General features: G+C 41.7%; 1 protein-coding gene across 5 annotated transcripts in view; it reads right to left on the bottom strand.

The window, feature by feature from the left end:
- Positions 1 to 11,027: 11,027 nt before the first annotated feature.
- The window catches only part of NYAP2 (neuronal tyrosine-phosphorylated phosphoinositide-3-kinase adaptor 2), a 150,490-nt gene continuing 134,971 nt past the window's right edge, over positions 11,028 to 26,546 (bottom strand). For 4 of the 5 annotated variants that reach the window (XR_008237570.1, XR_008237572.1, XR_008237571.1 and 1 more), the window contains 2 exons: positions 14,636 to 15,095; positions 11,028 to 12,789 (listed from right to left, as the gene is read on the bottom strand). Coding sequence is in view for 1 of the 5 variants with exons in the window: in XM_052804098.1 (XP_052660058.1) it covers positions 14,868 to 15,095 (228 nt within the window). In the remaining 4 variants the exon portion in view is untranslated. The remainder of the gene's footprint in view (positions 12,790 to 14,635; positions 15,096 to 26,546) is intronic. The other variant, XM_052804098.1, reaches the window with a different exon arrangement.

Below are 26,546 nucleotides of genomic sequence, written 5' to 3'. Positions count from 1 at the left end.
ATGACATTGGTAAGTTTTTTCCCCCTTTTAGTTTTACTTCCTCCACTAGAGTACACTCAGTCTATTTTTCAATATTTCACATCTTTTGGATCAGGCTACAGATTTTTCAGTGCCTTATCTTCTCTCTTCTATGGTTGTTCAAATTGCTGCATTAACTTTTCATCTACCTGATTTTGTCTTTTTCTATATATTCCCGTTCATCCCTTGAAATATTAAGTTCCCAATGATGAGATGAGCAAAAGCAGGGCAGGCTGGGGTGCAGCCACCCTCAGATCACCAGGCAAGACCATAGCAGCAACACAGGTGCAAGGCCCATCCAAGGCCAGGCAGCACATCAGCCTCAGGGCTAGGATCCAGATCAGCAGAGCAGGACTGTGGCAGAGCTAAAGACCACTGCTACCATATTGCTCAGGAAAAGACCAATGCCCCTAGGCTGAGCTTAAATGAGGCTCCTGGGCCCATAGGCAGATGGGGGGGGGGGGGGGGAGGGGGATGCTCCAGGTGAGGCTGATCAGGGCCATTAAGGAAAATGTTTCCATAGGGCTCTCACACCACACACATATATATGAACATGGATGTTGCAATAGGCTAGGGATATTAGCAAAGGGCTGTCGCCAGCTGGGATGCAATGACAGCTATTTAGGAAAGGACAGCAATGTGGTCTGCAGGTGTATGGCTTTTAAATTAATATGCTCACTTGGGTGATTCCTTTCCATGCACTTGTGAGAATCCTCTCCAGAATGAAAGCAACAAAATACTCTCAATATCTATTACATATAAGGAAAGACCTTCTTTTTTCCATGCAAATATTTTCAACCTTCCTAACACATGGAAATAATTATGTTTAGATTTCTTTTGGGTGTGCTGTCTAATCTGCAGAGATCTCAGTTACTATATGGGCAAAGACTTTAATCAAACTCTTCTCATAACCATCACAGCAAGATCTCTGGATTAGTCATGTTTCTGTATTAATCATCTGCCTTCTAGAGACCATTAGATCAGAGTCAGAAACACATCCTGAGTTGAAAGGTGGAAATAATACAGTGAAAGGAGTTAAATGAAATCAGCTGACGAAGATGGCCTCTCTTGTGTGTGTAAAAAGACTTTCTATCTCACAGAACCGGCCTTGACACATAGTATTTGTTTCTGCATAGGTTTTTAGAGTCACATCATTTTGTGTGCTTGCAGAGACAACCACTTTTCATGATTCTGAGGGCTTGTTTTAGGGTTTTCTTAATATTCCTGTTGTCCATTGACACTATGCCCACAGCCAGCTCTTCTGAAAGACCACACTGTGGCCACTGACCTAGTGTTTATGTGTCAGTATGTCACGCTCTGCCGCTCTGAATTCCTATCAGATTTTTTTGCTTTGCAGAACATATAATCATTTTGAAACATGTTTCCAAAAGGAACAAGGTTTATAGTCTTTCATACTCCCAAGTCCTAAACTTCAGGAACAGCACCAAGATGTTGATTTTTACTTAATGGCAAGAATTTTCAGATCAACTGTACTTCCTATTCTTTGCCTTTATCTTCCTGGTATGTCCTAACATTTATAATATGCAAAGAAGTTTTCTTGGCCACATGGTGTTTTGTTCTGTAGTTAAAATTGTCCCTCTTCCCCAGATGAAAATGGAAAGCAATCCTATGAATATTTTCCTCAAAGCCAGGGCTGAGTGATACAGTAATATCAGACCACAAAAGGCATAAGGAGTGAGCCTGACAATTTGTCATTCTACTGCTAATCCCACCAGCCTGGAGCAGATGTGAACCTCCTTTCTTGCACATCCACCAGTGATTACTCTACAAGCCTGACAGTCACCTCAGAGCACACAGCGAGTGCTCTGGGCCATCAGAAGTGCAAGAGATGGTATCGATTCCCTATCCACTGTACACACGTAGCTGTCTGTTTCTTCAAAACTGATGTGGGCATCTCTCCTCTTGTAAACTGACTGTATTTCCAAAAGATCATTTGCTTCAGTAAGTATGGCGGGAATAATCATCTGACATTAATTAGCTATGCAGATGTTCTCTATCTTCACTATGTAAGTTACAAGGTTAGGAAGACATGGAATACTTTGTTTTTTACGAAGCGCTAAAATGAGAGAGATATCATCATTTTTTGATGGTCACAAAGCATTTTTTATAATAGCAGGCTGTGGTGATCGCAAGGCTTCTTGTTTCAGACATAGATGACCATGGAAAAGCCAGAAGAGATGATGGAGAGCATGAAAGAGGCACATGGTCCCAACAGAGATAAGACCTGTGAGTATGAGGGCTTTTTTGCAGGAGAAGGGAGAACAGAAATTATTCTTTAATCCTACTCTGATCCCATGAAACTGTGGAAACTCAGTAAACGAGAGGATTGGGGAGACCCAAGATATTCCTGTTAGCACATTCTAGGATCTGTGTCACACTATGTCATATTTGTGAGTAAATATTTTCACCATTTTTAAAAGAAAATAAACCAAAGCACTGTTTTAAGATAGAATCATAGAATTGACTGTTTTAAGATCCTGCTGCTTGGATGAATATTACACTAAACATATATTTTTCATTGTAAATTCAGCACTGGTAACTGTCCCCATGTGTTCTTAGGCCACAATGACACTCTCTAGTTAGGAGTTATGAGGAGGGCTATAATGTAAGAAAAATCAATAGTGTTATTTTAAAATGTTCAGCCATGAAAGAACAATCAACGGTTGAAAAGACCAGAAACAATCCATTTCAATGAGCACTTAATATTAGGTAACAAGGCAGCACAGAGATAGATAAAGATTAAACTGATAGGAAAGAATATTAAAAGCATTAATTACATACACTAGAGCTCAATGCCCCTCAGAAGAGTTTTTAAAAGAAGGTTCTATCTTAAAGTTTCACATTCCATTGCAGAATTACATCAATCAAATAGCACATGACAAATGTGACACGGAAAACTATTTTCTTTTAAAACAATTATAATTTGTTAAACTAAAGTATGTACTGCTGGCTGGATTCTGCAAGAGCATGTAATGACATTTCTTTCCCCCTCTGAAGGTAATGTACTCTCCAGAGGAAAGTTATTCACATGCCTAAGTAAATAAGTGCCTAAATACATGGCAAAGTAAATGACATCTTCAAATTAGGATTCCAAGCTGGAGCTGTCATAACATAGTATGAGACCTTCTTAATGTGAAAGACCTGAACGCCAAAAAAGCAAGTGACTCCATTTTCTTGTTCTTGTTCAGAAGCACTTGGAATCAGGTATCCATTTTGTTTTTGAGATATACATACATGAATATATATCTGATACGTCTGTCCCTCGTCATGGCAAACTAATTTATTCCTTATTTCAAAGGTTTACAGGAGAGCATCAAAATAGAAACATATCACAAGACTTAAACCCAAAACTCCACCGCCCCCCCCCATCCCCCAAAAAAACAAACCAAAAAAACCCCAACCCCAGAGCAAGCTAGCTAATAGCAGGAATCTGGAAAGCATCTATAAGGTGAACATTGTAGAAAATAGGACTAGACTTAAAAAGGTGGAGGAGAGGTAAGGGAGTACTCGAGGCTAAGATGTCCAAAGTTTTAAAATGTTCTCTGAAATACAGTGGGACAGGTTGACACTGGGACCTCATTAAGGCTTTGATTTACCTTTGACAGTATCAGACAGCCAATAACAGTCTACCCAAAGATAAATCAAAGGTGTATAAAATATTATCAGTTCAGGGTAAATCTAAAAGGGTATTTCTCTATGCTAGCACAGCAGTAAATGTACTATTAATTATTCTTCTCGGTTGTATTATCTAGTGCTCTTCAGTAGAGATACAGTTTGAAGGACAGAGGACACTTTGTCACAAGCAAAAATCCCAAGTCAGCATTTTGCCTGATTTCCTATTAGTTTGTCATAGAAACAGTATAAAACTTTCCTAAGACATGCCTTGAACTAGCAGAATATGTACATTAAGTACTATATATCACAATACCAAGACACTAAACAATCCTTCCCTCCCCTAAACCCACTAACCTCACTTGACGGAGCATTCATTTTTCTTGTGAACATACAAAGAAAAACCTGAGCAAAAAGCGCTATATATTCATTCTTTCTCAGAGAAGGACAGAAAGGTGATTTATATGTGGTAGAAGTCTGTTAACATAAGCAATAGTATCTCTGTGGAAATGAAATAGGCAGTAAGAAAGCCTTCTTATGGAAGCACAGAAAGCCTGAGCTCAAATTTGCTTTTCTATGTTCCTGAAGGGGAGATTATGCTTGGATTATGCTCCCTTGGATTGAAACTTGTCAAAATTTGAAATTTCTTTTTGGTACCAAGTCTCAAAATATCACGTGTGTTTGAATTCCCAAACCAGATGGAAAGTAAAGGAATCTGAAACTTTTTGCAAAAAAAAATTCTGAAGTGTTACTTAGTTCATTTCAAAAAATGTTATTATGAAGGGTTTTCAGCATTTCTCAGACATACATTCGGAGTATTAATTCTGACAGCGTGCTGGAGATTTATACTTCTCTCTCTGTCTACAAAAATAGACATAAGTGGTGAAACACAGGAGAGCTTCCTAGGATAAATGAAATGCCAGCAAAAGTACAAGGAAAAATACATGGTAACTGGTCAAATTCATAGTCCCTACCATTAAATCCCTGGCACAACTGTTGGCAAGATCATTCCAGCATTGATTGTCATAACTACGTGCAGTACCTGTTTCTGAAGGGCTTACAGTGATATCCTGGTCACACATGAAGACACACACACTCACAAGAGTGCGTACAGTGGCAGGGCAGCCCCTGACCTGGTGTTCAGTTGAGATGCCTGGCTGGGCTTTCCCTCAAAGGACACCACCTTTCCACTCAGTCATGCTGCAAACCCAAGAGTGCTGCAAGATGCTCTACATGGGGTATTCAGGGGCTTAGATAAGCTTAAATTACCCTTCTAGGTGTTGGTTTTCAATCCTTTGATCCTGCGTACAGTACTGCAGGTTTTCCCCTGCTGACTGCTGCTACCCAAGGAGTTGAAGTCTAGTTTTTTGTTGAGGCTGATGGCATTGCTTGCAACCTTGAGTACCCTGAACAGGTTGAATCTCAGTTAGTTTGGAAATTTCCTCTCTTATTCTGTGGTACCACCAGATTAGATACCTTTTAGGAAGTTATGTCAGATGTTCTGTCACCATGGTCAGAGAGAGAGGTGGCCAAAGCAGAGCAGGGAAGTCTTCTTACTGATGGTGAATGTGGAAATTGTAACTGAAACAATTCAGAGAATGAATCAACACTCCCACATTTTGTGTGGTTATAACAGCACAGCAACAACGTATACTCGGAGGACCAAATGTTGTCCTCTGGTGCACTCACATGCACTCATTCTTCTGAGTCAGTCTATAGTTTTTATTCCTGCTTGACTTGCTTAAACTGCTTGGAAAACACACATGAGAGGACTCGTGTCTATACTGTTCTGAAACCTCTTGATCTTCATGTCAGTCTAGAACAGCATCTGCTCCTGCCTACCCCAGAAACCAGCATCCAGGGGGTGATGGCACATACCTGGGCAGACACACCCTTGCAGCCTGCCATGAATTAGTCATGACAGAGTTTTGCATGGAGAGGTGATCATGGCTCCACTCCCCAGTCCCATTGTTCCCAATGATACAGTTGTACCAGCACACTCCAGATTGCCACAGCCACCTGCGGTGGACACTGGGGTGCCACCATCCCTCCTGGAGCTCACTGCCATACTACTCAACAAGCCAGGCAGTGCCCGGCCAGTCAAACGCATAGCACAGGGAATAACTCATCCTGTCAGCTTATTCCACATACAACTTGTGTCACCACCTCTCACACACAGGGTAAGTGCCAGGAAAAGAAAGTGCTGGTTTCAGACTTCTTGGATGGGCCGCATACTTCAGCAGAAATTGTGACAAAATTCTCGAACACCAGTGGATCTAAAAGCCAGGCAGAAAGTGAATGGCTCCACCTGCTCGGCCAGGGACATCTCAGCCTCTTTAAACTGGAAAATAAATACACTAGAGATTCAGTTGTTTTGTTTACAAGAACAGTAATAAAAACCTGAAGAACTTGGGAAAGAAAAGAGCTCTTTGGTGGGAGCTGGATTCCACAGGAGTTATTTTGAATTTCCCCAGCCAGCTGGAGCCGGGGGAAGGCTGATTTTCCACTGCCCTGCACCTTGTAGAATCATTTACACTCCTCAAGTGTATGTGAAAACGTTACAGACACTAACAGCACCATTTAACACCCACTTTGCAGAGGTGTTAATGTCTAAACGAAGTATAAGGTCATAGAGAGTAGGCCGGAGAGACATTCAATTAAGAGCGATTGCTGAGGAAGTGCAGGCTCCTCTCCTCCAGGGCACTGACAGCCAGGGCGCTTCCCACTGCTTCCCCAAACAGAAGCCTTTATGAGGGGGCATGCTGCAATGGTTACCAAGAAACTGTTGAGAGGAGATTACCTTTTGGTGGGTGTCACGTGTGCTGGAGAGCTACATCCCCATGACCTCCCCTTGTCCCAAGTGGTGCATCTGAGATGACCCACAGTGCTCTGCCTGCTGCCACCCCAGCCAGCCGTGGGCTTTGACCCCATAGGGCACCGCCATGCTGCTGTGCTCCTCTGAAATGAGAGCACAGGAGGGAGGTTACGGCAGGCGTGACTGACCCAACACGAAGCCTGTCAGCCCAAAGCCTGCCAGGTGCACCTGAGCAATAGGCAGCACTGGAGCAGCCCAAGGAGCTCAGCCTGTGCCAAGCACTGGACTGGCCAAGCTGTGAGCTGGTGAAGTGCTGGTCTCGCCAGCTGGAGACCAGAGATCTGGCTGCTGCCTCACCTCAGCGAGCTCCGGCAATTTCTGCCCACCTCTGCCATGCCAGGGCGCTCTCTGAAGGAATGGGACAGCCTCTCGGATGCTGAACCCCGAGGGAGGCTCCTCCGTGGCGGCTGGGCAGCGCATGGTGGATACAGCTCCCTCAGGGGAGAGCTGGTTATTGAGGGGCAGAGGGCGTCAGCTGCAAAAGTGGCGGGAAAGCCCAGGAGCGAGCAGGGGCCGGTGTGACCGAGCTGCCGCTGTGCATCGTTTGGAAAATGGACCCCACCTGGAAGATGCAGAAATGACCCAGCTCACTGAAGGGGCACTGCAGCATGGCCTTGCTGCCTCGGGGGCTCCCTCGTACCAGAGACTAAAGTTTAATGTTTGTGGCCAAATTCCCAGTCATTTCTCTTTCCCCAAACAAACTGCCATTCTCTCTCACCCCTGGGGTGTGCAGCCCAACCCTTGGCATGCAAGGTGGCACAGGGACCTGGTCCTCCTGACAGGGCTATCAGCCCCGGGTGTGTGAGCTGCTCCCGCCGTTCTCCTCCAAATGAGATCCCCCTATGGCCACATGGGGATGGGCAGGGAGGCGGCATGTGGGCTGCAGCTGTCTCCCGCTGCCGGCCTGGCCCCTCGGAGCAGGCATGGAGGTGAGGCAGCTAGTGGCCCACCAGCCTCTGCCCTCACACCGGGGCTTTGCAGGCTTGAAGCCTTCTGGGTTCGGCTGTAGCTACCAGGGGGCTGTTGGAGACTAAGGCTTTATCTTGTGGGGTTTTTTTTCTCTTTTAAATTGATATTGCATGTCCTGGTACAAAGGTCTAGTCAAGTATTATTGCTGGTTTTTGATGAAGTGAGGCTGCTGAATTAGAGGCTCAGTTGTGCCAGAAGCAGATGCGGTGCTGCTGGCCTCTAGAGATGAAAAGCTATCCAGCTCCCTCAGGCATCAGACCCCAGGAGCCTGTCCTCTCCCCAAAACTTGACCAATGATACCGAGGTTTTGGTTGTCTCTGGAGTCCCTCTCCCCCTCTCTGTCTGCTCCCAGCTGGGACAGGGACATTGCCCACTTTTCCACATGTGCTCAGGAGGGCTGGCTTGGCCCTTGGGTGTGACAGGAGTTTTCTGCTCCTCGCATCAGCCTGTTCCCTTCTCACAAGCCGGTTTCTTCCTCAGCGGCACAGTCAGACATTCTTCTGGACGATTTGCCCTCCACACCCTGCTCCCGGTGCCGCAGCGCCCGCGTGCCGCAGCTCCTCAGCGGCTGCTGTGAGGCCCCAGCAGCTTCGCCACCCCCATTCCCTCCGTCTGTTTCACTGCCCCCAGCCCAGGGGCCAAGGCAGGTTGCAGGGAGGGGGCAGGTCCGTGCTGGTACCTTGCCGGAGTAGGGTGAAGCTCCTGGTCTCCTCTGCCAGCTTCCTTGGGGGTTGGGGAGGTAGGCAGAGCTCCTCCTGAGCTGTTGCTGTGGGCTGCTCGTGGTGCAGGAGGTACGCAAGACAGAGGTGAAAGCTGAGGGAGAAGTTTTATGGGAAAATTTGTCCTCAGTTTTAATATGCGTAATTTAATTTCCTCCTGGCCCGTGCTGATGTCCTGCCAGCTGCAGTTGGAGAACCTCTACCCTAGCACCACTCTTTCTACTTCTCCACCCAAAGCTGGTTTTGGGGCGAGGATGTTTGGGCCCAGGAGAAACGTGGGCGTCATCCCTGGCTTTGCTGCCCACCAACTGCAGCCATGGTCCAGTCTGCAGCTTCTCGGTATCTCTGTGTTTTATCAACTCTTTTTGGCCAGTACTGAATCCCTCCATGAAACTTGCTGTGTATACACCAAGAACAGCAGTGATAAATGCCATCCTCTAAAATAAAATCAAAGGTGGTTCCTGCTCTTCTTGTATGCTTTTGTAAGGGTTAGAGAGTGTAGAGCCAGCTGAGAAAAGGGTAGGGAGAGCACAACATTAACAGGAACAAAAGACAACAGGGGAACTCTCATTGTACCTACAAATATATTTCCCAAAGCACATCATGAAAGAAAGGATTGAGACAGAAAGAGAGAAGGGGACAAAAGAAGATGAAAATATGCCACAGGTGGGGAGAACACTAAAACCTCCACCCACACCAGTGCCAAAAATCTCAATTAAAAGGTGACAAGTGTGTAATTTTTTTTAAAGGCAAAAACTGCACCACAAAAGACCTGTTGGGAGGTTTAGAAAATAAATGCTAAATGTATTCAGTCTTGCCTTTGAGCAGTGTTTCTTTTGAGTTGTCTTTCGTTTTTGTAAATTTTATCTAGTTTCCTGCACTTCCCTTGCCAGCTCTGTCAGCGCTGGCTGTAGATCTGAGATGCTAGCCCATCTCTCCTCTAACGGCTGCTCGACTTCCCTGCTTTGCTCAGGGCAGGTTACTTGTTCCCAAGCAAGACAGGCCCCTGTGTGCTTTAGTTGCTTCGCAGCCACTCTGGCACCAGCTAAGGTCACTCTGAGTGACTGTGGCGGAGAAACAGCAGTAACTCCAGCCAGTGTTATTGTGACGGTTTTTAAAATGCAAAAGGAGCAGAGACCCAAGATAGAGCACTGCAGGCACCTTTCCACTTCTAAATAAACTTAGAGTAAATACAAATGTAAAACTTAACCATTGCTTTTTATAGTCTTGTCTCCTTTTAATTTAAACATCTTCTGTTTAAGAAACAATGGCACATAGAAAGTGTTTCTGCAGTGGCAAAGAAAGCTAATACATGTATTTCAAATAGTTAAAAATCTGAATTTGCCCCAAATTTATGCTCCCTGCTGCATTTGGCAATCCTCCCCTTTCGTTCCTTCTCTGGTTCAGGTGCTGTTGTCTCCAGCAGCGGTCAGACATGGCATGGGGAGTGAGGTGGATGTTGGAAGTCATCCTGGAAAGTCCTTAGAAATGAGCTAGGACACAGGACTTCATGAACTGTCCCACTGCAGAGTACAGACAACAATCTGACTCTTAAACCGACAGAATCTCTTTTCCTCTTTTAGGTCTGGAGAAAACCCTGTAAAACCTTGTTCTGTTCATTTCTAGTCATCCCTGTAAGATTTCCCTATGAAACATGGAGCCTGGGACAAAAGGCTGATTTGCTTTGGAGGACGAGTCACTCTGAACATCCATGCCAGGGGCTGGGGAGAGGAAGAGGACCATGAAGAGGTAACAAAACTCTTCAGCCATTATAACAGCCCTGGCAATGGGGTTGCTGCTGAGGGGAGACATGCTGTGCCTCGGGGAAAGCACATGGCTCCTGGGGCAGGGAAGCACTTGGAAAGCATGTTTTGGATCATCTGCAACCTGACTCAGAACCAGCTCCTGCAGAAGACAACCAAAAGATTCCCACTGGTTCACTTCTGCATACAGATCTATACAAACACGGATAGTACCTTTTCTGCATATTAAAGGCAACTTTTTTGATGAAGGGGGAAAAATTTGGTCTCAGTGCTATAGCAAGAATGTTACTGTTTCTTACTGGGTTCTTTATTAACTACTTGCTTACTTGCTCTTGGAAACCTTTTTAAATTACAAAATGTCATCTTAAAAAATTAGGGGGAAGGTTCTCTCAGTCACAGAATCCAGGCTACAAAACTTCAACAGAAAACACAAAGTATTGACAAATTAAGCACTGGAAGATCAGTATCATTTGCAAGGTTGTACAGGTCCTTTTCTCTACCCCCCCCCCCCCCCCCCAACCCCGGCCATGTCCTGTCCCCTCCTCCCACCATGGAATTCCTCTGTAAGGACTGGGGTTTACATCCCAAAGGGAGTAAAGCTTCTGTCTGGAAACAGGAAGAATATACTGACTTTTAAGCAGATTTTTTTTATAGCTTTATGGAGAGCGTGATGGGTCCCTCTCCCATTTGTGGATATGCCGCAAATGGAGATCTCTGAAGGGGGGTCTTTGAAGTGAGCATCTTCCATCCCAAACTGTGAAAGGTACTTACAGAAAAATTTCTGTATGGTCTTCAGAGAAATCTTATCCTAAGGATTTAGTTGAGGATGGCACTCATGGCATTAGATGCAACCAGGCATGACTTGCAAATATTAACCTATTAAAGCAATTCATTCATCTCCTCCAACAAATGATGTGATTAAAAATGTGCCTAGGGAATATTATAAATACACATCTATGACTTGACTTTTCTTCCCAGGAATCTCTGGCCAATCCCTAGTGAAAAACCCAGCTCTAAGCTGAAACCATCAAATGAAAATGAACAGCCAAGTATTTTAAACTATTGCTTTTTATTATAATTACACCGGAGCACAAATAAATAAGCACTAAATTATTGTAAAATATTGTCAATGCACTAAAGAAAGCAGAATTGATCTTCAAACAACGTCTTATTACTTCAGAAGTATCAAAGTACATTTAATTACATCTTACCTAAAAAAATCAAGTACAAAAATGAAAAGAAAATTAATATGTATTTATACTGTGTATATAGAAACGGCTAATAATATATGATTACAGTTAGCCTCTAGCTACTCCTTACTCCTACACAATCTCAGGCACATACCTGACAATTTCTAATGAAATATGAAAAAAAGCAACATGACATTCAATTTCAAGATATTGGTAAATGTATTACATTGGAATGAACACAGAATGATTTCATTTTATTTAAAAACCCTGTCATTTAAAAACATAGTGCCATTGTCCACTTAAAAATAAACAACCCAAACCAAAAAACCCCATACCATTTTATACCATTTGCTTTAATTTGTCAAAAGGAGCAATAAAGTAGACATACATTGGCTAGTATACGTAAACACATTTTTAGTGCAAGAATAACAAGACCTGTGACTTTACTGTGCTTTCTTGAAATCACAGTGCACTTTACACAAATTGCTACACTATAATGTTTAACTTCAGGAGTTTAAAGCAAAATAAGTGCATACCAAACAATTTCATATATACAGTCCTCGTAAGTGTGTGTATATATGTGATCTGTATGTATATACAGATTGCATATTTGTACAGACTATAGCTTTAATGACCGTGTGTAACTAAGCACTGTCATTCACCCTGTGACACAGAAACTGCTGAGACAATAGGTGATGCAGAAAATGTTTAACAGCATTTTGATGGCATGCTCTCGGCAGTACGATGCACTTTTTACTTGAGCGATGGGGTGGGCCAGCAGTCACGGGACAGGATGGCGGCGTATGTCTTGCTCTGGCTCTGTCCATGACCTTTGGAAACTACTCCACCTGAGCCTCACTTCCCTCCTCTGTAAAACGATTCTCGCAAGCGTGAGGTTTAGTTCACATTTCTAAAGTGCTTTGAAGGTAAGTGCTAAGTTATATTTTACTTTTTCATGTACTGTCGCACGTTAAAACAAGAAGCCATTGTTTCCATGGGATACAATGGAGGTCTGGAAGCACGTGGGCAGTTTTTTAGGAAGGACAACATAAACAGTGTTGAGCAATAAAAGCAAAACAAGGAGTGGTTTCATGGTTGGCTAAGCATACAAGCAAGTCTGCTTAGGACAAGAATGGTTCAATTCCCTGATCATTATTCCTATTACATATCAATATGAAAAGGACACAATATGAACAAACACTATTAAACATGTAACTGTTTACATTAACGTTTGCCTTCCCTCAAAGGGCCTGGCACTGCAGCGCCCATGCGTACCCGCCATGGGTCTGGACTGCAAAATCGACGCTTCGGTAGCAGGCTTTTTAAAGTAATTGCTCCAGGAAGATATCAGTGCAGAGGAGTATCAAGACTGACTGAATGCCGGCTTTCGTTTTGTCACCAGAGACTTGGTGCAGCTGGGGGAAAGGGCTGAGCAAAGTATTTCACACATGGTTATGAAAAACTCTTCTCTTGCCACGTAACAAGGAAGACAAAGCATAAACACTTTCTGAATAATGAACCTGTTATCTCAACAGATTTCTCATGACCAACAAGTCGTCTTCTTTCCAGCAGATTCTGGAACTTTGCGAGATCTCTGGAGTTTTTCTTCTGCCATTTTCTTTCTTTAAAAAAAAGAGAATAAGCAGAATATACAATTGGTGTCTTTTGGATGTAACATGTATTCAAAGCTTCCTTCACAGCCTCTGGGTTTTTTCATGTCTTCTGTCATTTGGGCTGTGAGGGGCTCTTTAAATCTGCATTTCAATTGCGTACCCATTCTAGCCACTGTATATTCATAACACACACCAATATTTAATGTATGTGGGTATATACGTATGCACACATCTATGAGTATATATAGATACATGCATATATACATATATATGTGTGTACACATATGCATATATACATACACAATAATGCTAATATACATACACACATATAAACACACACTTCATCTTTTACAGAAATCTCAGTTTGGACATCAAAATATACATTAGTTAATTAGTTATAAAATATTTAAAAACTTTTTTCCAGAGGCTGAAAAGAAACTACTACTGATAAAGCATTACTCAAACTCAAACTTTAGCAATATAGATTACAAAAACCTTCTAAAATTTTTTATTTTTGGTTTTTTTTGATTAGCAATTACAGCTGTGGCAACGCTGCCAATATAATTTCAAAGAAAAGCCAATATAACAAGAAGTTTCAAACAACACACCTTTTCTTCTCGGCAAATATAATATTAAAATGATTGTTTTAAAGAGGGACTTTTGTGCTACCAAACGTCAGACGCATAGATAGAAATTTAAATATACAAAATATATGCCATAGATCTTTTTTCTCCTGCTCCACAGCAGGACAAGTTTCCCTCGTTCTCAACAGATCCTTTTGGAAGATATTTCACCGCATGGATTTCACCCTTATAATCAGTATAAGCCATCTCTTTCTCCCGTTAAAACCAGGAGGTCATAATTCTTTGGTCATGACATAATATTCTGTTAAAATGGGCGTAATATAATACAGGATTGCAAGCCAATTACAGAAGCAGCCAGGAAGAAGAAATGGTGTACCCGGGAGAACGTGTTACGTGGGCCTCTGCTTCAAAACCGCATGAAATCAAGAGGGATTTCCCTACTGGCTTTCAAGGGGTCTGAATTCCAGCCTTTATAAATAACACAAGGAAATCTGACACAGTGTAAAGTAAGGATGTGTTGCTGGATTTAAAAATAATAAACATGTAAACAGATTTTGTCGCTTTTATTTTCTGGACCAAAGAAAAATGTGGACAGGAACCGTGGCTGCAGTGCCACTGCCTTAACCTGCTAAGCGACTGGGTCTCTCTGTCATGGGCTGCACAATGCCTAGTCACAGTGAACCATGGTCTCTGCTAGTCAGCTGAATATAGTGAAGGAAGAGTTTCTGTTGCACGCTTTTCTGCAGAAAATTTAGTTTCTTGGCCAAATAATTTTAGTAACTGATTCATATAAAACCAAGAGCAATTTCTCTGATTAACTTTATGGGAAAACCGATGCAGAACAATTCGTATTTTAAATGCAACTTGGGCATCCGCATTAAGCACTTTTATTTGCATTGCTTGCAGTTTTGCTGTTTCCCACCAAAACTCTCTCCTTTGTCCAGCCCTCCCCCCTCAAAGCTAAGGACATCTAACAAGTACGACTCTACGTAACTTCTGCAGCCCTAGCACCAAGTTGTTTCGTACATTGCCCTGTTCAACAAAACGTACAACCACATGCTTTTGTACAGAGGCCAAATCTAGGCAGGTAAGAGAAACAAAACGGTAGTGGCGGGGTGGGAAACATTAGAATACCACATAGAAAATAGGTAATAAAACAGTATAACAGTAACATTATATAGTAAAATTCTTCATAAATTTTTGACTTTATATATATATATTTAAACAGTGTATTAGTTTGGCTGTTTTCAATATATTGGCGAAATATTTACATTTTGATATCTTCTGGATCCAAAAAAATCCTGGATAAATATGTACGCCTTAATCCAGTCAGAAACTTAAATCTCTCTCTTGATTGACAGGTGAGCACTGTATCGTTGTGGTTTTTTCCTAGGAAGTTCACCACCTGCAGGTAAGTCTTAGGTTAGAGCCTTTGCCTTATTAAAAAAGCAGGCTACCTGTGCTCGGTGCCACACAGTGGAGAGGGCATCCTCCACACGCCTGTCAAATTGCAGTGTCCCAGAAAACAGTTTGTTGCTTGGAATAAGGAGGAGGGCTGTATTTCTTGGTCCCGGTATTCTTTTTCCAACTTGGCAAAATAGGCATGCTGTCCTGTTTGCAGAGTCCTTTTTCTGATTTCTGTCGAGCTTTTATTTCTTTGCAGAGGCAACGTTTTTTCTCAATCATATCCAGCATTGTATGGTCCCCTTGCAACCACTGCATACACGTCACCTATTGGGGGAGGAAAGAAAGAAAAGAAGGAAACAGAAAAGAAGAAAAAAAGCATACAAATAACTATTTGGTCACAGATTGCCTATGTTGTTTCTTTGCAAGGTTAACATTACACTTATTTGAAAGACTCTAATTTTTTTGATGAACAAAAGATCTCTATGCCAACAACAGAAGCAAAGTCAGCCTTTACTTCTAACTACTACTTTAAGAAGAAAAAAGGGTAATAAAAGGTCCCCTTTTTAACTTCTTCCGAGCACTGAAAGCTAATAAAGATAAATGTTTTCGGCAAACTAGCACTGGTTGGATTTTAAATGAGGGAATAGATCTTAAAAAGACACATGGGTCTTAACAATGTCCCTAAGTTGTGGAAATAAAAAATTCTGTACACTGAAACCCATGTTGTATATTGCTTTCCAAATCCAATCTGTCACATTAAAAGCATGGTGTTAACACTTCTGAGTATCAAGCTAAATATAACTCTGTGTTTAATTTTTTAAAAATGATTTATTGAACTCCATGAAATTATATGGATTAACCTATCCTATTCTGTGATGATATTTTGTTAACTGAAAAGCACCAAGAGTTTAGAAACCCCATGTTTTCGTGCATGTAGAACATTTGAAAACATGATCCTGATCCAAAAAAGGAGGTTAGCATATGTTCAGTTGTAACTACATGTCACAGCCTCTCTGAAGCCTGAGAATGTGGCTTCATTTGAGTTCAGTGGGGTGCTTGCATGATTGAAAATGTGTGTGTCTTCAAAGGATTTTGATTGGAACTGAAATCACTAATACTAAACTATTCTGAAAGCGCTCATTGTATTTGAATGACACACTGTATACCTGCAAATCAGAAAACTTCCTCTCAACACTTACTTTGCAAATTTGAAGTGATGTCTTGAAGTCTCCCAACATTTGTTTTCCACATTAGTCATAAATTAAGGATTTGGGTGTAAGTAAACGCACGCCATACATTCGCAGGGGCTGTCCAAGTACATCCCTGCTCTTGTCATGAAAATGCACATGTACAGTAATACTTTGGCAGCATTTCATGATTTAGGAAGGAAATGTATGTTTATTATTAAGAGTATTTGAGTACATTTAATAATGCATATGCCTTTTGTTCACAAATCTTAGAATGCCAAGCGTGAGCATACACCAGGTTCCTAGAACTGGGGACTGGTCTTCTTAGAAGCCAGTATAGAAACTTCCATTGATCTCAGTAGTTTTTGTCATCAGCTTGAAGCGTATTTAGCATTTATTGATAAACAGATAGAGAACATGTTCAAATTCATAGCAGAAAACAAAGCAAAAGGAATAAATGTGAGCAAGCCTACCAAAAAAAGTAATAACAAATGATGTACTCAAACAGAAAAATAAATAGAATACAGAAATGTGGGTATTTTTTCAAATATCTTTGTAAAAAAAAGTTTTTAAGGGGTGACACAGGATAAAAGAATTTCAGATGGAATTACCTTTCTTTATACTGAAACAAACCCACGCTTACCTTATACATGAGATAATACTTTGAGTAGAACAAATTTAAACTGCAATATGAATTTTGTTCTTGAATATTCTTTGAATTTAGAATTACACAGGTAATGTATCTGCAGCATGTCCTCCTGAACAGCTGAGCTACAAGTCTTCTGGAAGCCCACTGTACCTGCTCTTCCTAGTCTAATACTTCTTCTTCGTTTCAGGAGTGATCTAACGTTTACTGCGGTGCAGGCAGGTACGAGGCATGTCATCTGCCACAGCTGTGAGACCTTCTCTCTTTGGGTGCCCAGGCCTGGTCCAAAACTCACCAACTGAACCAGAGATACTCCTCCCTACCCCCTTTCTCGACTCCACAGGTCTTTGGAAGAGGCTCTACCTCAGGCAGATTTCCTGCCACTCTACTCATCAGTGATGGGTTAGTACTTACGCAGCAGTGTCTTCATTTTGCCTGGGTCCTCCTACGTGGGGCAGGACAGGGACACAGTCTGCACGCAATTCATTACAGAAAATATTCGCAACACAGCTGCACATCAGCTTCTGGGCTGGATTTGATGACAATGGTACTTGAGTGCGGGTTTCCTCTTCTAGGCATCAGGAAATACCTTCTCTTTCATAACCCATCATGTAAATAAACAGAGCACGTGCCAATACCAAATCCTTATGGTATGCTGTGTGCTCCAGCCACCATGCATCGCCAGCATCATCCGCAGCACATATGACGGTAACCATGACGGTGTTACATCCACGTCACCCCGACTCTCACCACTGTACTACACACAGTGCCGTTACCAACACAGTGTCTTCTGGTAGGTAATCTCCTTCACGGGATTCAAGGGGACTGAAGCAGGATTTTGACATGTTAAGCTCTAAAATACCAGCTGCAACTTCCCAAAGATAGAAATGGTGTTGCAGAATGTATCAGTTACACAGACACTCTGCCACACCCTGCAGAACAGCCCCTAAAATAAACGCGAGTGTAGGCAGCTCCAAAATCCTTTTTTATACTGGCCACCATATTGTGTTGCAGTTAGTGAATAATTTGTTATGAAGAATTTGAGTTTTTCCACTTTCCCAGACACAGATTTTCAAGACTACCTGTGATTTTTTTAACTTTATTTTTGTTTGATGGCTAAGACCTTCACACCAGCATCTTCTTAGATGTACCGTCCACATGGTACATTCCTCTCCTGTAACTGCATTCAGGTAATGCTACGTGCAGCATGAACGTACAGAACTGGTATGTGCAAAGTCACTTGCTAAAATAGACTAAGTGAACACATATGATGTTGAAAGGCTTGTGGAAAAAAGCTTAAAAGTGACAACAAATGTGAAAGGGTTTTATTTGATAGTTTTGCCCAGTTTGAGTGTTAATGTGCAAGAAAACAAAAATGTACTGAGCAAGGGTGCATGCCTCTTGAAGTTGCAAGACAGACCTAAGAGGAAATCACCAGTTTGTAGATCAATGAACTACAGATATGACAATAACCATGTTGCTAATACAAAATCCCGAAGAGCATTAACTAAATTTTCAGTGTGTCCTAGACAAATTACAGGTGCTAAGGCTCACAAGCCAGCACTCAACCCAGCTGTTTAATCACAGCAGTAACCCTCGATGACTTCAGTAAGGCTACTGAGGTGTTTAAAGCTAATGTGTTTAACACTGCGGACTTAGGCCTAATCCTTCCGTGACTGAACTGATGATGCTCACGCTTAGTTCCAGTACTAATTTTTTTCATATCCTCCCTCCTTTCTAGCTTCAGCCTGCTCCTCTGGTCAAGCATCACGCTATTAATATCCCTGCTATATCATAACAAGGGATTTGTTCAGTGTGAGAAGCACAAAAAAAATAATGAAGTCACAACTTAATTTATGGAAAAATGTAGAGCATTCATAACATACAGCTATACAGCTCTCCCGTTCCTGAAAGATCACATAGCATGTGAGGAATGGTACATACTGCAGCGTGTCAGTGCTTGGCTGCAGATGTGGATGGAAGCAGACAGGCACAAAATGCATCAGCACTGGAGGTAACAGCCAACGAGACACAGCACAGAAGAAGCAAAGTTGATTTTGACTGGAGTCTTGGCTCAAAGCCTACTCCTAATGAAAAGTCAAGAAAGAACCAGCAGCTAATGTTAGGATTGTAAGGAGGGATCTCCTGGAGAGTCCAGGATGTGTATTAGGTATTATGTCACATAATCTCTTTTGAATTACGAAATGTGCTGATTGTAAATCAATTTTTATTTTGATGGAATTTTTAGTCATTAAATTATCTGGGGGCCTAAGACACAATTTTTTTTTTCAAAATCAGACAGAGCAAGAGAGTGAAGGAAAACACCAGCCAAAGGCCCAGAAGTTTGGACATTCACCTAGGAGGTGTTGGAGGTAGGCTCAAATCCTTGCTCCTAAGCAGGCAGTAAAAGCTGCATGATAACCTGGTGTGTAGGAACCATACAGGAATGTTGAGTGGTTGGATAAATTCTCTCACCTGAACGTGACTAAGTGCAAGGGTAAATGAGGATGCCTCATGAGTTCCTGGTAAACACACCAAGCCTTTGATTATTCTCTATTTTTTTTCAAAAATCTTCTTTAAAGCAAATGCTTGTTCCAAACTTGAACATCAACAACAAAAAGTAAAAAACTTCTTCCACTATACAAAACTGAATTCTTCTACACAGTTTTAATCACCAGCTTTCTTGAAGGCCTTAGGAGAAACCAGTCTATGTTGCCACCTTACTTTTACTATCTGCCCTTATTTTTCTGACATTTTTATTCCCAAAACATTGGAAGTGAATTTTATTAAATTCTGCTACATAGTCTCAGGTTTTATGTTGGCAGTGCCATGGAACAAGAAATAGTATTATAAACGCATCTTTCAACTAAGAAAAAACAACTTTACACATCCTCAAAACAGTGCAAAGTGTTTTGTCTAGGAAAACCTTTCTAAGTAAAAAAAGATCACTTCTGGTGGGTGTTTTAATGCATTATGAACATCTGAGAAACAAACTAGAAAAACTAGTTCCCTTCTCTGCAAAGTGCAACCAGTGTATTTTTGTGTGTAGGTGCCTCCATTAGCAGTGGCCCTGTCTTCATTTCTTCTTACCTCATAGGACCGAAATTTTGAATTATTCCAGAAAGATAAGTAGCAGTCCCGATGGCTTACAAATATATGTATTGCTTAAATTAGAGTGCCCTGAGCTAGATCACAGAACTGTCTTGGAGTAGAGGTTTGATGGGCAGAACAAATACAGTTCAGTCGCTCTTAGAGGACAGAACCTGGAGCCAGAGGTCAGTACATGCTGTAGCTCTCTGCCACATCAGAATTTACTGAGAAAAGCTCATAATCCCAGGGAAAACTCAAAACAGGCTTTGGGGAACAGACAATGACTCACGCTGCCAGGAACTCCCTGGTGTCACAGAAGACTATTTCTGTTTTCTGTTGCCCTGGCACGGGCTCTGCCCCAGCCCTGGGCACCCGCACTGCTGCCCACAGAATGATGCCAGTGCAGCTCCAGCCCGCACTGTGTGTGGCAGCCTGCACCAGCAGATTCACAGAAGTGCTCCAAATATGGGTGTTTAAAGCAAGAAAAAGAATTGTAAATGAACGTAGTTCTTTCCCTGTTCTTAACGAAGCAGGATAGTTTGGTTTGGCAAAGAGAGTAATAGTTACAGATGGAAAAAGATAGAAGAAAATATTCCCCAGTAATACAATTAAGCAGCTACTGACGGATACAACTTTGCACACCTGCTGGCTGTGGTCACCAGGTGTAGCAAACATCTTGTATCTTTTTTGTCGGTGACTATTCACAATATGAGATAAGACTTTCTGGCCCTTCAGGAGCTGGACTTTCACCATAAGGAGCACCAGGTGAAGTGCACAAGCAGGTCTCTGTAAGTTACTGAACACATGTATGCTACTGAAAAATATATGGCAATACCTGTAAGTTCTATACAAACCAAACAATCCCATGTAGCATAGCCTTTCCAAACGAAAAACTTGAGGGGTGTGAAAAGAAAAATCTGGGAGCAAGACTGAAAATACAGAGTGAAAAATCCTCAGCACCAGGCCTGGGACTCTCTTTCTTAGGTGTGATAAATTTTACTTGCTCGTGTGTGAGAGGTAAACAGCTACATAAATACATAGATAATGCTGTCTCTTGGTAAAAAGATGTATGCGCTACATAAGTCCCACTCATATCCTCTTGTCTCAAACCGAGCCCCATGTAACTTTCATCGCCGGCACTGGGCAGGCAGGCACCCTGTGCTCCTGCCTGTGCCGGGATGAGAGAATAGCAAGTGCTGGAAGTGATTCTGCTCCTTCAAAGTCAGGCCACAGGGGTGAAGCATAGGTAGGATAAAGTTATGCTAATTCCCGGTGCCAAGAGGCATTTCAGGAAACCTATCATTGAAAGGTGCACTATAATTTTTCACACGAGTGCCTGTGAAAATATGTGCTGCTAAAAATTCCATGGGGGAGAAGAAATATTTGAAATATTGTAGGCAGCTCTATTACTAGTCACAAAGTTAGAAAATGCTGCCAATTTTCATTCATTTTTGACGAAGCTTTTCTGACATTTGAATTGATCACCTGGTATTTCATGCTCTGGACACTTCTGTGAGTGGTTTGGTTTGGGGTTTTTTTTGTGCTGTATGAACTTTTAATGACCTAAAAAAAAAATTTCCACTTTAGTTTACACAAGGGCTTTAGAAAACACCATATCCCATTCAGCTGTTTCTCCTCATGATGTCTTGGCTGCTAAGTTCTTGGTTTGCCTATTTTTAATGCTGCTAGTTTGCCTGAGGTGAAATCGGAAGCTCTGGGCAATAAAAGAGCCCCACAATGATGCTTCCATAATTTTTTCCTAGTACTATGGGTTCCCGCTTACTGTGCTGAAATTGCAGAGATCATGGGGCTGAGGAAGATGCTGTTCTCTTCTGGCCCTTGTGAGTGTCCACCCCTCCTGCTGAATGGCAGAGGGGCTGACTCTTCATTTACAGGAAGGATGGATGGGTAAAACCACATCACATGTATGTGATCATGCAAGTCATGTACAAATACCCTTTTCTTTGTGACAACTACATATCACAGATAAAATGAAAGCCCAACAGCTGATGCGAGGTTATAATGAAGTGATCTGAAACCAATGCAAAATACAATGAAATAAAAAAGATCAGCAATGTTTGGAGGAGATTATTAGAAATGTCTCCTGGATCTGTAAACAAAGCGGTCTCTAACGGCGCAATCTGCGTGCAGTGCTACGCATCATTCAGCAGAGCCAAGCATGCTGATTTGTTCTGGCAGGCTACAGTAAGTGAAGAAGAAAGGCTTTCTGAAAGCCACTTACCATCCTCTGGGAGGAAAAGGTACTCCCTCCCACTTGCCTGTTCTCAGACAGGAGTTTCCAAACTCTCTTTCCCACTGAAACTCTTGACGGCACTTTCTCTGGTGCAGATGGGTCCCAGCCATCTGGCCGGGTAACGTATTTCCACTTGGGACGGTGTGAAATCCCACTCCTAGAAGGCAGTCATGTGCCACGGGTGCAAGTGGTGGAGGGCTATGTTAAGTAGCAACAGTTACTTCACAATCTGCTATCTGATACTCTTAGCTTGACATGGAGGTCCTCTTAGCACATATTTGCAAAAGGGTAGTTGTCCAAGGCAGGAGTTCAGCCAGAATCAGGTTTCAGAAAATCTGAGCAGCAAGATCCTCACCCATTTGAAGCCAACAAGATGTACCATCTAACTTCACGGGTCCAAGAATTTGACTACAGTTTGTTCAAACAAATAGTAAAAAAAACCTCAAATGATTTAAAAAGCCTTCGGAAGAGCACTTAGAAAATTAAGATGGACAAGATTTCTTTTGCTAACCGTTAGCTATAACCATTGCACTGCAGTTGAATGTTGTTACTTCCAATGGCTGCAAAAGTCGGTAAGTGAGGGTAGAACTACAGGCTAAATCTGCAGTCATTTCCTTCTCTCTGACAGAGGTACTCTGGATTAATATTGACATGAAAGACAGTGTAATTTGGCCCAGTATAGTTAGCTGTTCATATAGCTCTGTACTGCTAACCCGTTCTCCTGTAACTGTTAAATTCTAACCAACAACTGATTATTAATACAAAGGTGATTAGAAGTAATAGTACGTTCAGGAACACGCAGGATGTGCAAGGTGAGCTGTGAAAGCAGACACTCTCCATGCAATTTGTAGTGCATGGCAACGCTCCCCAGGGACACTGGACAACATAACTGCAAATTCTTCTCTTGAAGTGTCTGAAGTGTTTTCTAGAAGGTGTCCTGTGATGCCAGCAACCACATTAGAATGATCCCATGCATTCAGGTACTCGCACCACAAGCAGAAGCACACGCAAGGTGCTAAGCGCTACACAAACTACCCTTTCCGGCCTTTCACAAATTCTTCTTTTTAAGGGACACAAGTAACATCTCTATTTTCCCTCTAAGCACTTGGGAAAGAATTCCCCCAGCACACTAGTCTTCATTTTGACAAAATAGTTGGGTGGGAAGGAGCACTTTGTAATCTTACCCTGTATGTTTAACATTAAAAGAATCCACTGACACCTGCTATTTCAACTTATGGAACTGTTTATGCATCACATTTTAGGGCTATTGTAACATTTGAATTGCTGTGTTTAATGTTTTGATTTACATTATTCTTAATTTCTAAACTTCTGGAAATATGTTTTCTTATAAATGATACTACTGCAGAAAAAAATGAAAATGGAGTCCCTGTAAAAACTGTTCTACCACTTAATGTAATTATACGATACAGTATTGTAAGAAAACCCTGGACACCTTTTTTCAAACACAGGACTTGCTAAAAGACTTATTACACTGTCTTGTGCTCTACGGCCCGAGTAATCCACCACTTAAAAACAACTGACAAGAATCTGTGGAACTCCAGGAATTCCTGAGGATTCAAGATTATGAGCAATTAATACTTATCCTAAAATTAAATTAGCAAATGGTTAGTAAACCTTCAGCACCTCTGATTCCAGACCTTCAGTTTCATGATTCATTGCTTCCAATTACTAAATGTCACAGTTACTTTATACAGAACCAGCCCTGCACATACTCCTATGCCTCAAGTTTTCCGGTAACCCTTGGATTATTGCTGAGGCTATCAATAAAGTAAACTTTAAATGATAGATTCACCGTCCTGCTTTCCATTTTTATACTGACAATCAGTCTAGCTATAGATCTTCCTGACCTTGCATTATTACCTTATTGGGAAACATGTATTCTTCTCATCTAAGCTTTTTTATTTTTAACACAAAACAACTGTCTGAAATATACTGCTTGATCTAGCGTTAGTTAACACATCCTGTAAATGCTAGTAAGAGCCTGTAAAGTAAGTCATATTAGAGATTATTTTGTGTAAAGTTGTCTCATGCATCTCATTTATACAGTGGATCATCACAAAGTGCATTCCTATTGAGATCATTCATGAAAAATCAAAGCTTAATCTATGCCTTCGCTAAGCAATAAATGCAGAACTCAAGCAACCCACCATGATACATCCTGTCGTTCACTGTAAAATAGAAAGGAAAATTCAATATCATATTAGGTCAATCGCAGGAGGGACAAAGGACAGAATACTTGGCTGGCGTTCAGTTACACAGGGATCTCCTGCTAACTGCATTTTGCAGTACAGCACCTGCAGGGTAACACTCTAATGTCCTAGATTTCCTTGAGAGGTTATTAACCCTGTTGCCCTACCTCTTCCTCTTGCTGGAGGTTGCTGCTCCGTTGCATGTGTGCCTGAACTGCTCAGGAACCAGCCTTAAAACAGCAGGACAGTTTGAGGCAGTGACCTCAATGACCACTACAGCTGGCCCTGCCTATGACTGAGTAACCATGTCCACAGTACAACACACCTGTAATTAGCGTTTCTTACTCTAAATCATGGTAGTTTTGAAAAACTGCCAGATTCTAAATCTCATACTGAGGTGAACAGCCCGTCCCCCATTGTGTTAAGAGGTGGCATGGAGCAGTGAGAGCTGCTGGTGCGCAAGATCCTTTCCTCCTCCGGATCCAAGCCCTGCAAAAGCTCTCATGTACGAGGGAGCTGAAGGCAGGCAGCAAGGTGCGTCCTCTAGGTATTGCTTCTGGTCACCCACCAGAGGCCAAGAAGGACCCAGAAACTGAGTATGGAAGAAGGAAAATGAGTGGAAACAAGACCAAGACTTTGGAAGAACTAAGGAGTACGAGAAAGCAGACATCGAGGCCAATCCTGAAGTTACAAAAATGTGACAAGTGGGGACACCACAAATTCCATTAGTTTCCCCATTTTACTGGGCCTCATTTTTTCCAAGCTACAAACACGTACATGAGCTTCAGCACTCTTCCTACTGAAGTCAGTACTAGAACTCAAGATTTAACTAACCTTTATTTCTGTGACAGCTGAAGAATCTCACACCAGTTTGCCAGCAAAGCCCCTAAGTCTATATATTTCTCTAGCAGTTTCAAGAAAATGGTCACAAGAATAATTTAAAAATAAAACAAACCTAAAACTATCAAAATAATATATGGAGGAAGAATGCCTCAGCACTGAAAGGACTGGTGCCTTCAATTCCTTTTGTTTTGTATTAGGTGATCTAAATACACAAATACCTCAGTTACAGACTGTGAAGTTGCTTTACAGATGAGAAATTTTGAAATATGCTCTCACATTTCTCCTTTTTTGATGGTGAAATTGAGTCAACAATAATTTTCTTAGATTAAATGCCATTTCTCAAGTATTGTACCAATTGTATGGGGGAAAAAAGCTTAGGAAAGCGTGACTGAAAACAACACTGAACGTACAGAGATGATCATATTCTTGTAGGTGGTCACATCTTCCTTCCTACAGATGCATAAAAACATGATTAAAAGACAGAGATCTCCATTTATGATAAATTTCTAACTCCAATTTGAAATGCAGTTAACGAACAGTTACTAGACTTATAAACTGTACTGAGAGTTTCTAAAGAATTGAAACACATAAGAGCTTGCCTTAGTATGAAATACCACATCTGCTCTACATCACAGCAACATCATGCAATTTCATTTATATCAGGAACTGCTAAACAATATCGTACCCAAATCTAATATAGACATGATTTCCTGACACGTAGAGTAGCTGAGATACAGGCAAGAAACTAAGACTGGCATCCGCATGCTTTAGAAAATGGGATTCATTGGATGCAGTGGTTCCCTGTACCTTGTTTCTGGTTTTCTGTTTAAAAGGCAATTTCCAAAAGGATGGTACTGGCTGATACAGCGTGTGACACTGGTTCAGCATTAACTCATTGAGAAGACTGCAACACACTAAACCACAAGCACCAGTCTGCTGAACCAGGGCTTTGCTCACAGGCTCCCACACGTGGAGTGACCAGGCAAACTCGACTTAGCCTACAACAGCAGCATGGGTTGAATTCAAGTCCAGATCTCCAAAGCAGGAAGGAAATTTAAATATCCATCTTAAAAGGAATGGTGAATGACAATGCATGGCAAACAAAACATTCAGCTTCATGTTAACCTATACACACTTACCACCTGTAACATAAGCAAACAAACTGTCAACCGGCAAAAAAGTGCTGTTTTTCTGATTATGTTTGTGTTATAAAGTTTGGTGCAGAAATCAAGCAAAAGCCATGATCTGACCAATATTAATTTAAAAAATGCATATTGCTATTGTTTTTTCTCATTTTTATTCTTTTCTATTGTGAATTATACAACTGTGATTATAAACCCCAGATAGTAAATGTGCTTTTCCAGACTGTAAAAAAAGAGATGGGCCAACCGAACCCAAGAGTCCACTAATTGCCACCGACTTGCAAAGGCTTAAGATCAGGCTGCTGGCCCATAAACACCAAGCTCCATTAGTGGAACCTGTCCTTTCCCCATCCTATTTTTTGTTGACGAAAAGCATTCCTTGGGCATTCCAGTTATAGCTTAT

This window comes from Harpia harpyja, chromosome 12 (assembly GCF_026419915.1).
Source record: "Harpia harpyja isolate bHarHar1 chromosome 12, bHarHar1 primary haplotype, whole genome shotgun sequence".
Taxonomy (NCBI): domain Eukaryota; kingdom Metazoa; phylum Chordata; class Aves; order Accipitriformes; family Accipitridae; genus Harpia; species Harpia harpyja.
Note: the sequence above shows the minus strand (reverse complement) of the source record. Positions and strands in the feature narration are given on the sequence as shown.